At 41.9% G+C, this 12,722-nt stretch overlaps 1 protein-coding gene across 4 annotated transcripts in view; it reads left to right on the forward strand.

The window, feature by feature from the left end:
- Positions 1-12,722, forward strand: part of ASB3 (ankyrin repeat and SOCS box containing 3) — a 74,568-nt gene that overhangs the window by 27,867 nt on the left and 33,979 nt on the right. For all 4 annotated transcript variants that reach the window (XM_023746862.1, XM_006083349.3, XM_006083351.3 and 1 more), the window contains one exon: positions 1,279-1,437. In XM_023746862.1, coding sequence (XP_023602630.1) covers positions 1,279-1,437 — 159 coding nt within the window. The remainder of the gene's footprint in view (positions 1-1,278; positions 1,438-12,722) is intronic.

The following is a 12,722-nucleotide window of genomic DNA, read 5'->3' on the forward strand; positions in this document are numbered from 1 at the left end:
CTGATGGGGGGGAGTCTCCAACCCCCTGATCAGCCCTGCTCTGTGTGTGACTGGGTGCAGCGTCCCAACCCCCCCACGGCCCTGCTCTTTGTGTGACGCGGGAGAGAGGCAACCTCTCCATCGGCCCCTGCCCTGAGTGTGATAGGGGAAGATGCCCCAACCCCCTGATAGGCCCTGCTCTGTGTGTGATAGAGGGGAGATCTCCAAAACCCTGATTGGGCCTGCTCTGTGTGTGACAGGGTGCGGTGCCCCAGTCCCCCCATTGGCCCTGCTCTGTGTGTGACGGGGTAGAGCCGCAACCTCCCCATCGGCCCTGCCCTGAGTGTGACAGCAGCAGCGCCCCAACCCCCTGATCAACCCTGCTCTGTGGGTGACAGGGGGCGGTGCCCCAACCCCCTGATCCGCCCTGCTCTGTGTGTGACAGGGGTCGGTGCCCCAACTCCCCTATTGGTCCTACTCTGTGCGTGACAGGGGGGAGCTCCCCAACCCCCTGATCGGCCCTGCTCTGTGCGTGACAGGGGGTGGCGCCGCAACCTCCCCATCGACCCTGCCTTGAGTGTGACAGGGGGCGGTGCCCCAACCCCCCAATCGGCCCTACCCTGAGCGTGACTGGGGGTAGCATCGCAACCTCCCGATCCACCCTGCTCTGTGCATGACAGGGTGCGGTGACCCTATTCCCCAATCGGCCCTGCTCTGAGCCCGACCAGGGGCTGCACCTAGGGATTGGGCCTGCCCTCTGCCATCCGGGAGCGGGCCTAAGCCAGCAGGTCGTTATCTCCCAAGGGGTCCCAGACTGTGAGAGGGCACAAGTGGGGTTGAGGGACACTCCCCCCCACCCCCGCCAGTACACAAATTTTTGTGCACCGGGCCTCTAGTCCTATATAATAAAAGGCTAATATGCAAATCAACCAAACAGCAGAACGACCGATCGCTATGACGAGCATTGACCACCAGGGAGCAGACGCCTAATGCAGGAGCTGCCCCCTGGTGGTCAGTGCACTCCCACAGGGGGAGCACCGCTCGACCAGAAGCCTGGCTCACGGCTGGTGAACACAGCAACAGTGGTGGGAGCCTCTCCTGCCTCCATGGCAGTCGGACATCCCCTGAGGGCTCCCAGACTGCAAAAGGGCACAGGCTGGGCTGAGGGAACCCCCTGAGTGCATGAATCTCGTGCACTGGGCCTCTAGTTGTTTTAATATTTATTGGAGATTTTTTGCTTTTTAATTCCAAGAAATAGAATTGATATCTTCTAGTTGATGGTTTTTTATTTTTTCATAGATTCATCTGAAGACTACATTAGGAGAAAGACTTTTGAGGGCTTCTCTGCATTACATTTTGCTGCACATCGAGGACATTGGAAGATCGTACAGATTCTTTTAGAAGCTGGGGCAGATCCTAATGCAACTACTTTAGAGGAAACCACGCCACTGTTTTTAGGTGAGATATGCTATTTATGGTACAGATGCAACTTTTTATTTCACTTTTTTTTTGCTAAAGAAACTAAGTTTAAGCCTGCTGGCATGGCTTGAGTGTTGATCTATGAACCAGAAGGTCAGGGCACATGCCAGGTTGCAGACTCAATTCTTAGTGTGGGATGTGCAGGAGGCAGCCGGTTGATTTTCTCTCATTGACGTTTTTATCTCTCTCTCATTCTCCCTTTCTCTCTGAAATCAATAAAAATATTTTTAAAAAGAAACTAAGCTTAGTTCCTCTTATTCCCACAAACTGTATACCTAAAGTATGTTCTTTGGCAGATGTTATACTGCTATTCTTTGATTCAGAAATCAAAAAGGTATTTTTAAAGGTTTCCCCCTCATTTTACATCCTTGGGTGATAGCCTCTGGAAATATCTTTAAATATATATTTAAAGTTGTAAAATCTGTTCTGAATTGTCATCATCATTGTTGTTCTCGATTTTGGTTTGAAGACCAGGCAGAATATTTTATGTTTGCTTTTTTGCTTTTTATTAGTGTTAAGATGTTGAGAAGATTTTATGGAAGAAATTTCCAGCTAATCTTTTCTTTTTTAAGAAAATTTTTTTTTTATTGATTTCAGAGAGGAAGGGAAAGGGAGAGAGAGATAGAAACATCAATGATGAGAGAGAATCATTGATTGGTTGCCTCCTGCACGGGATCGAGCCCGCAACCTGGGTATGTGCTCTGACTGGAATTGAACTGTGACCTCCAGGTTTATAGGTCAGTGCTCAACCACTGAGTCATGCCTGCTGGGCTCCAGCTAATCTTTTAATGCCAGTGAATTTGTTGCCTATGGATCACTATTCAGACTTCTTCAATTATGGACTATTTTTATTTTTATTATGGACTATTTTTTAATTCCTTGAGGACAAAAGCCAAATTCTGAAGGGTACACTTTCAATACCTGTCTTTTTCCCCCCTCTTCCTCCCTTCGATCCTGTTTGTGTTTAGGGACATTTTGGCACATACAGTTTAGTGGAACATGAGAAAATTAAGAGAATAAAACTTTTGTTTAGAATCAGTGTATTTGGACTATTTTTAATCCTGGCACGTGTAATTTGTATGTTCATTTATTTACTGAATGCTTCAATTTACTCACTTATAAAATGGGAATAATAGTACATAACTACTCTTTATTGGGAAGATAATAAAATAAGATGTCTTTGAGAGTACTTTTTTCTTTGTGAATTTAAAAATATAATTCTTAAAAATTTATGTAAACTTTATTATTTTTAGTGTATAGTTCTATGGTTTTGATGTTTGCATAAAATTGTGTAATGGCAACAACAATCAAGACCCCGAACAATTCCATCATCCCCCCAAATTCTATCATGCTGCCTACTTTTAATTACTCTTTCCTGCCTTCCCATTACCCTTGACAACCACTGATCTGTTTTGATCCCTGCAGTTTGCTTTTTTTGCAGAATGTCATAAATATATATGTACATGTAATCTTCTAGACTAACTTCTTTTTCTTAGCATAATGCTTTTGAGATTCACATTGTTGCATATATCACTAATTTATTCCTTTTTATTGCTAAGTAATGTTCCGTTATATGAATATGCCACAGTTTACCCACTTACTAGGTGTTAGACATTTGAATTATTTTCAGTGTTTGATGATTATGAATAAATTGCTACAAACATTTGAATGCAGGTTTTGTCTGAATATAAGTATTTCTCTTGGGTTAATGCTTAGGATTGTTTGGTCATGTGGTCAGTGAATGTTTAACTTTGGAAAAAATTTGGAAGTTTCTTATAAAGTGACTATCATTTTGCATTCACTTTGGTAATGTTTGAGAGTTTCAGTTGCCCCACATTTTTTTCAGCACTTGGTATTGACACATTTTTCTTTTTTGCTTTTACATATTAGCTATTTTAAGAGATTTAATTTAGTGGTATCTCATTATAGTTTTAATTTGCATTTTTCTTGATTGCTAATGATATTGAGCATTTTTTCATGTGATTATTTGCTATTTTCCCTCCCCCCCATTAGTTTTGTTTAGAAGTTTTGTTTTGCAATAATGTCAAATTTACAGAAATCCTATATAATAAAAGGCTAATATGCAAATTATCCCCTTGACTGGGAGTTCGACCAGGAGTTCGACCAGGGGTTGGGGCTGGCCGGCCAACCTCCCGAGTCCTCCCCTTAGCCGGGCTGGCCTTATCGGCTCCAATTGGCCGGATCTAACCCATACACGAATTTGTGCACCAGGCCTGTAGTGTTCAATAACAGTGCTAAGGATTCTTAGATACTTTTCGCCCAAATTTTGTTCTTTTGCCACATTCAACTTTATCATTTTATTTTGCTCTATACTATTTATCTATATAATATTTAACCCTCTGAGATTAAACTGTAGATATAATTCTCTACCCATAAATACTTCAATGTACACTTCCTAAAAACAATGAAATTCTCTTATGTAATTGCCATGATCAAAATCAGGAAGTTAACATTTTGATACAGTATTGTTTAATCTATAGATCTTACTCAGTTTTTCCAGTTATTCCACTAATGTCCTTTATAGCAAAATAATAATAATTATTATTTTTGTTCAGGATCCTATCCATGATCACTTGTTACATTTAGTTGTTTTGTAGCTTTAGCCTACTATAATTTGAAACAGTTTTTCAGTCTTTATCTTATACTAGAGGCCTGGTGCACAAATTCGTGCACCAATAGGGTCCCTCGGCCTGGCCTGCGGGATCGGGCCGGAACCAACTTTCCAACATCCCCTGAAGGGTCATGGGTTGTGAGAGGGCGCATGCCAGGTCGAGGGACCCCACTGGGGAGGGACGCGGAACATTGGCCAGCTGGGGAGGGACCGCGGGTGGGCTCCAGGGTGTGTCTAGCTCTCTTGCTCAGTCCCAATCGGCCAGACCCCAGCAGCAAGCTAACCTACTGGTCAGAGCGTCTGCCCCCTGGTGGTCAGCGCACATCATAGCGAGTGGTTGAGCAGCCTTAGCATATCAGGCTTTGATTGGTTGAAAGGCCGACTGATTGACCTGATACTTAGCATATTAGGCTTTTATTATATAGGATGATTTTAAAATTTTTCAAGAGTTTGGGCCAATTTATTTTGTAGAATGTCTTTGAGTTTGGGTTTTCTGATGTTTTTTCTTGATAAAGTTCAGGTTATGCATTTCTGGCAGGAATACCACAGAAGTGAAATGGTATCTTAGTGCATCTTATCAGGAAAAATATGACCCAGAACTGGTAATGTTAATATATAAAAGTATTTTGAATATGTGAAATGTATCATTATGAAGATGTTTCATAGATGCCTTGATGTTATATGGTTGAGTTCTCCACAGGAGAGATTGCTTTTTTATATAAAGTTTCTTTCTTTTCCACATCACAGCCAGCCTGCTTTGGATATTATGTACAACTACATAGTAAGCTTTCACTGAGGTCAAGTTTTGTGCAACCTCTATACTAGTTGTTGTCTTCACTGCAGCGAAGTGAGCAAAATGAATTAAGTCTTGTAAAAAGAGATAAATTTAAAGTGTTCAAGTTATTAAAAGAGGGAAGAATAAGTCACCCTGGATAACAGAGCAAGATATCATGTGCCTCTAGAGCAGGAATGGGGAACCTTTTTTCTGCCAAGGGCCATTTGGATATTTATAACATTCACAGGCCATACAAAATTATCATCTTAAAAATTAGCCTGATGCCAAAACCGGTTTGGCTCGGTGGATAGAGCATCGGCCTGCGGATTGAAGGGTCCCAGGTTCGATTCCGGTCAAGGGCATATACCTTGGTTGCGGGCACATCCCCAGTAGGAGGTGTGCAGGAGGCAGCTGGTCGATGTTTCTCTCTCATCGATGTTTCTAACTCTGTATCCCTCTCCCTTCCTCTCTGTAAAAAATCAATAAAAATATATTTTAAAAAAAATTAGCCTGCTATATTTGGTCAAACATTTAATTAATCTCACCCCTAATGCCTTGGCAAGGCCAGACCAAATGATTTTGCAGGCCTTATAGGGCCTGTGGGCTGGACATTCCCCTCCCCTGCTTTAGAGTGTTGTATTAACTGTAACAATAACATTTATTAAGCATAATGTATACCAATTTCTTTGTCAGGTGTTTTACATGAATTAGCTCATGTAATTGATTTTTAGAGAGAGGAAGGGGGAGGGAGAGAGAGAGACACTGATGTGAGTGTGAAACACCTATTGGCTGCCTCCTGCACACCCCCTACCGGGGATCACCCAGCTTGTGCCCTGACCAGGAATTGGCCAGGGCAGCTCATTTAATTTTCACCATGATTCTATGAGATATGTATTGTTATTATTTCCATTTTTACAGATGGAGGAAATTGTAAAAACATTGTATTTAGGATCAGAAAAGCTGTATTTGAGTCTTTATCCTTTATATATTAGTTAGAATAGCATTTCCTGAATTGATTCATTGAGCTGTAAGTAGATGTTCATTGACAAAAGGGCTTTTTATGAACATGTGTTTGGAAGATGCTGTGTACTATATTCCCTAGTGTAGGAAAACAAAAAATATTAGCTGTATAGTTTAATGTGTACACCCAGTCTGAAGTATCCTTTGCACTTTGTTACCTTATTTTAGTATTTTCAGAGCTCTTATCACTGACTGCAGTTATTTGATTAGCTTTTTTGTTTATTGACTGTCCCTTCCACTAGAAAGAATGTTCCATAAGAGCCGGCATTTTATTTATCTTATTTGTTGTCATACCCCTTAAAATCACATCAGTGCCTGGTATGTGGCAGGCATTCAGTAAATTATTTGTTGAGTGAAAGAATGAAGGTCTTTGAAGTGGCCTCTTATAAAACAACACTTGTTTTAACTTTAACCCAGCATTTTGAAATGTATTTGACGGTAATCTTTTTCTTTGTGGAACATAAAGAACAGTAATATTTTATAGGACTACTTGAGAAATGCTAGTTTGGCCACATAGTTTCAAAATATAATAGTCCCATTTATGAAATTTAGTATTGTGTTTACTTATGTAGGTATTTGGAGAAAATTAGAAATGCAGGGGAGGGCAGTTGAGGGGGACCGGGCCTGCAGGGGAGGGCAGTTGGTGGGGACCAGGCCTGCAGGGGAGGGCAGTTAGGAGTGACCAGTCTGGTAAGGGAGGACAGTTAGGGGTGACCAGGCAGGCAGAGGAGGGCAGTTAGGGGTGACCAGGCCGGCAGGGGAGGGCCGTTCAGGGCAATTGGACCAGCAGGGGAGCAGTTAGGCATCAATCAGGCTGGCAGAGGAGTGGTTAGGGGGTGATCAGGCTGGCAGGCAGAAGCGGTGAGGGGCATTCAGGCAGTCAGGCAGGCGAGCGGTTGGGAGCCAGCAGTCCTGGATTGTGAGAGGGATGTCCGACTGCCTGTTTAGGCCCGATCCCTGTGGGGCAGTTGGACATCCCCCGAGGAGTCCCAGATTGGAAAGGGTGTAGGCTGGGCTGAGGGACACCCCCCCCCCCCAGTGCACGAATTTCATGCACTGGGCCTCTAGTATTTCATAATATAGTTAGCTTGCAATTTTTTTTTTTATGTTAAGGAAGAGTTTTTAAGATAATTCAAACCCACGAATGACCTTTAATCACTTATTTTTAATAATAGGATTTATTTAGTTTTTTTGACATCAATATTACCATTTTAATTATGTTTTCTACTAGCTAATACAGAAAGTAATTTAACTCAAGCATGGGGTTTAAATCCAAGGAGATTTTGTCCTGTAGTACTTTTACATGCATGAGTGTTGCATCAGTTATATTAGTTTGGAAGTAGAAAATAGTATTTTAAATACATATATTTATACATATACATATCCTATCTAATAAAGAGGGAATATGGTAATTGACCCTCATGCCGTTGCAAAGATTGTGGCACCCTCAGCCAATAAGGAGGGAATATGCTAATTGACTGCCCCACCCTCAAAAATGGCAGCACCCACAGCCAATAAGGAGGGAATGTGCTAATTGACTGCCATGCCCTCAAAGATGGCAGCACCCACAGCCACAAGATGGTGGCACCTAGTCCCCTCAGCCCCGCCGGGGTGGCAGGCGCGCGGCAAGGCCGGGCCCGCTTGCCTCCGGAGTCCTGCAGTCCCTTCAGCCCCCCAGCTGCCAGGGCTGCCCGAGGCTCAGCAGCAGCAGAAGTGTGATGGGGGCATTGCCTTCCCCTGATCACCGGGTCGCCTTCTGCCCCTGAGGGCTCCCAGACTGTGAGAGGGGGCAGGCCAGGTTGAGGAACCCCCACTCCAGTGCATGTGTGTATATATATGTATATGTATATGTGTGTATATATGTGTGTGTGTATATATATATAATTGATTTCAGAGAGGAAGGGGGAGGGAAAGAGAGATAGAAATATCAATGATGAGAGAGAATCATGGATTAGATGCCTCCTGCACACCCTCCACTGTGGATGGAGCCTGCAACCTGGGCATATGCCCTGACCGGGAACTGAACTGTGAGCTCCTGGTTCATGAGTCGATGCTACACCATTGAGCCATGCTGGCCAGGCTATAGGAGTATTTTTCTTTTTTTTTTAAAGAAAAGCACAGTCTTAGCTTTTGCAAGAAAATAATGTTAAAGAATGGGCATATGACTCTACTTAGGTGAACTGGGCTCCAGGGTCTGCTCTGCCCGTAAATAATTTGACAAACTTTAGCAATCTGCTTTTCTTACCTGTGTCGTTCTGCCTATTTTAAATAAACACAGTGACCCATCTTTTAATATATAATGGAAGAGTCTTTTATTAAAACAAAATCCATACTATTTCATGGTTTGCAACATTCTATAGATGATGACCTCTAGGTGAGGATGAGTGGCTGGACCAAGTGGACTTAAAATGAGAAAGGGAGACTGCCCATCTAGTATGGCTTCCTTCCCCATCTGTAGTTATCTTTCAAGACTGTTCTTCACTGAAACTTTGGTGTTTGTTGTCCTCCTTCTCTAGAGGAAGTAATATTTCTGTGCATGTTGTAGCACCTGTCCCGATGGCCCAGTTATTACCGAGACTGTTGCTAGGGGCTATAAATATAAAACCAGAGGATCAAGGGGTAGAAAATGAGTATAAAACTATGGAAATTTGCCAGATGACTGGGAGAGTCCTTGACATCAGTCATTATAATTAAACCTACGGTTAAATGCGGAGAGTTAAAAGAGTAGTAACTCCACAGTTTATAATGGGAACATTTTTCCTACAAACAACTCATCAAGATTTTCATAAAAATGAGTTCAGAAGGCCACTCTTTAGTTTGATGGCAGTAAGAAATTAGAAAACCACAAGAAAGGGGAAATTCAGGAAACTGCTCCTTATCTTTCTACTTGAAAATTGTCCTTCTAGAACAGGGGTGGGCAAACTTTTTGACTCGAGGGCCACAATGGGTTCTTAAACTGGACCAGAGGGCCGGAACAAAAGCATGGATGGAGTGTTTGTGTGAACTAATATAAATTCAAAGTAAACATCATTACATAAAAGGGTACGGTCTTTTTTTTTTTTTAGTTTTATTCATTTCAAACGGGCCGGATCCGGCCCGTTTGACGTAGTTTGCCTACGGCTGTTCTAGAACATCTTTAGCTTAGCATGTAATTTAAAGTTTATATTTTAATAAGGAGCCTGCCCCCTTATTTATTTTGCCCTTGTCTCCTCCTTTTCCCACTCCCTTTCTCTTGCCTCATAAATGTATACATAGTAAATACTGTAAGGATAGATTTATAAAACTGCTTTAGAAATATGAATATTCTTATTTATAAATAAAGCAGATTCTAGGTGAAAATCCAGCTAATTATATATAGAAAATAGGTTTTCTTTTTATTTTGCTATGTATAAAATAACAGTGATAAATTGGAGGTTCAAATCCAATCCAACGTGACTTCATAAAACAATTTCTGTGGGAACTGCACAGCATGCAGTTCTGGCTTTTGATGGATCATTTTTCATTTTTTTTGAGTCTCTGCTTATTCTGTATAACCTTCAATGTTAAACATAGCAGTACTTTTTAATAAGAACAAAGTGTTTTATAAACAGTGTTATGTGAGGCTGCCTATTTCAATATTTAACTGTAAAATGTGTCATACTTCAGCTTACGTGGCATATTCTGTAACTCTGACTCTGCTGATGTATTCCAAAAGTGAACAAACCACCATGTACTTCACTTTTCACTGCTTTTTTTCTGGGATCAACAGGCATTTATAGGGTTGTTTTTTGAGGAGCATTTGAGGTTTAGCATTCATATATTTAATATCCTATATAATAAAAGCCCAGTGACCATAATGGCAGAACGACCAGAATGACCACTCAACCAGTCACTATAAGGTGCACTGACCACCTCTTGGTCCCTACCCCCCCATCCCCAGCCAGAGTTTTGCTAAGAATGGAGGGTGTGCTTTTATTTCTTCCTTGCTGATTTTGGATTAATTGCTTTTGGATGCTTTCTAAGAAGAGTAAGGGGGAATGCTTACTTTATGCTACATTAAATTGAAAGTCATATTTTAAAGTAAACCAAGAATTCTTGATCTCAGTGTTATAATTTAATATTCTAGTGTAAGGTAGAATAACCTAGATGAGCTCTTCCTCAGCCCCTCCCCGCCTATACAGTGTGATCCTTGTTCTCTTTAGGTATCATAGAGGAGTGTTACTCAAAATGTCAGTGTATTGATATAAGGGGCTTGAGCCAGAATATATATCAGTGTACTGCTTCCTTCATCAAAGAAGTCTTGTTTCAAGAAAAATGTCAGCTGAACTAAACAGTGTGCTCAGGGACATCATTGATTTACATTCTGGTCTAAACTTCTTACCTCAGTGAAGACTGGTAACAGTTTGCAGATTGACAGCCAGTCTATGAACGATATTGAGTATCACTGCTGTACAATACATATGTGTGGCAATCAAACTGGATCATTGCATAGCTAATCCAATTGTCTCTTCATTCTTCATAATAATTATTGCTATTGGCTAGTTAATTGTATGTAAAAATCACTGGTTAGACTGAAATAGAAGTGTTGCTTCTATATAAATAGGAGTCCTTGGGATGAAGACTAATTTGCCATGTACTTTTTCTCTGATAGGGATTCCTCAGTGTAATGATTTTTTCCTCTAAGTCATAATATGGAGATCAGACCTACGGAGGTGGCTCCTATTAGGAGAATACTGCTATATGAATGCTTTAAAAACGGGAATTGAGTAATTACAGAAAGTAGTAGAATTCAATGTTGTAGCTCTAGAAGAAGTAAGTTTACCACTGTGCTATCTTAAGTCAAATATTTCTCTTGACTCTGTTGCTGGGGAGACATGGAAAAAAAATCAATATATAATAAGATATTGATATGCTTTTTGTGTTTTAAGAACTTTCATGTGATTGATGGCTATGTTTTTCTGGATATGGTTTCTGATGTCTATCTAATTGGCCATTAGACTTTTCTCTGTCAGAAACCATGAGTCATGCCATGTTGTCAGTGGCAGCATGTAGAATTGGATTGGGGTATTCCTGACATCTTTTTTGTTGCATTCCTATTATAATGAATTTCATGAGGTCATGGTTTTTCCCATCCGAAACATCTTTAAGATTAAGATTATTAGTCCTTGGGCAGACATAAGGTACTTTATAAGAAAGAATGTAACTTTATTATACCATTAGATAAAACTTTTCTAAATATCAATAAAATATTATGTTTCAGGTTAAAGATTCATGGCTGAGATTCATTCTAGGAATCTATCTGAATGTATAGAATGGTTTGAAATTATGTACATATTCTTAATGGAAAAGCCCTACTTTATAATCATTTTGATTACAAACTTCAATTATGAAATGAATAACTGTGGGCAGTCCTACATACCCAGTGACATTCTTTAAATAATTCTACATCCTTTCCAGTCACATTGCCAAAGCGAAGGGTTGCAACTAATGTATTCTGTCAATGGAGTTAGTATAGTACTTGAGTAGTTCTTCTGTCTTAGATATAGGTAAAGCCTTGGAAAATTATAAATCCTGGAGTCACATAGAATAAATCAGCAACACTAGGGAAAAAAATCCCTGTTCATTGCAGTCTAGTTTCTTTTCTAGTGCCACCAGATGTCAGTATAACCACAGGACCCCAAAAGTATTGCAGCAGATAAATGGCTTATGAACATTCTTTTTGCTTCATGAAAGAGGTAGGGAATAAAGTTTTATACGAATTAGGTATACAATGCAAAGATTATTGTTGAATTATGTAGAAAAATGAAGAGCATAATGGAGAATAGAGCTCATATAGAACTTAAAAAAGAAGAGATACAGTTAAACATCCTATATAATAAAAGGCTAGTATGCAAATAGACCAAATGGCGGAACAACTGAACAACCGATCTCTATGATGTGCGCTAACCACCAGGGCGGGCATCGGCAGCAGGTGGCAGAGCACAGAACATGGAGGGCATCGGCTGTGGTGGGATGGTGGAGCAGGTGAGCGAGGGCACCAGACCAAGGTGGGGTGCTGGTTCTGTCATCGGGGCAAGCCTCTGGTGGTTACAAAAGTTCTTTGTTCCCACTTGCTGCTGTCCCGCCTGGTGCTCGCACCCACTACCAGTGCCGGAACCACCACTCTCACCCGCTGTCGAAGCCTGGTGCCAGCCACGATTGCTCAGCACCATCAGCTGGTGCGAGTGGCAGCTACTGGCCCCGATTGCCCCTCAGGGCTTCTCCACCTCCCCCTGCTCCTGAGGGGTGATCGGTGCTGGCAGCCACCTCTCGCACCCGCTGCCGGTGATGGTCTCGCTCACACCCATTGCCAGCACCGGAGCCACCGCTCACACCCACTGCCAGTGTTGGCCCTACTCATACCCGCAGCTGGTGCCGGTGTTTGCAGGGCTGGCACTGTCAGCGCATGGGAGTGGCGGTGGGGGGAGTGGGGGATGTCCGCAGAGGGACTGGGGGCCACAGCAGGAGGGACTGGTGGGGGGGCGCAGAGGCTGGGCCAAGACTCACCCCTGTGCCCACCACAGCCTCGTGGCCCATAGTTCCTTTCAAGGTGCACGGATTCGTGCACTGGGCCCCTAGTTCGTATATAAATTAAATGTACTGATGGAATATGTAGGTGATTTCTGACACTCACCAAAACCAGCAACTGAGCTGATGAGCATTCTGTGGTTAAACTGTTCACTACAGCCACAGCAACTGTGATGCTTGTCAGTAGAATTACTATCAAAATCTGAGCCTCAAAATGAGTGTGCTTCTAGTTTATAGATGTAAAAGTCTGCTCACTGTGATTTGCATTCGGTACAAAACTTACCTACAGTA

This window comes from Myotis lucifugus, unplaced genomic scaffold, assembly GCF_000147115.1.
Source record: "Myotis lucifugus unplaced genomic scaffold, Myoluc2.0 scaffold_6, whole genome shotgun sequence".
In the NCBI taxonomy this organism is placed as follows: domain Eukaryota; kingdom Metazoa; phylum Chordata; class Mammalia; order Chiroptera; family Vespertilionidae; genus Myotis; species Myotis lucifugus.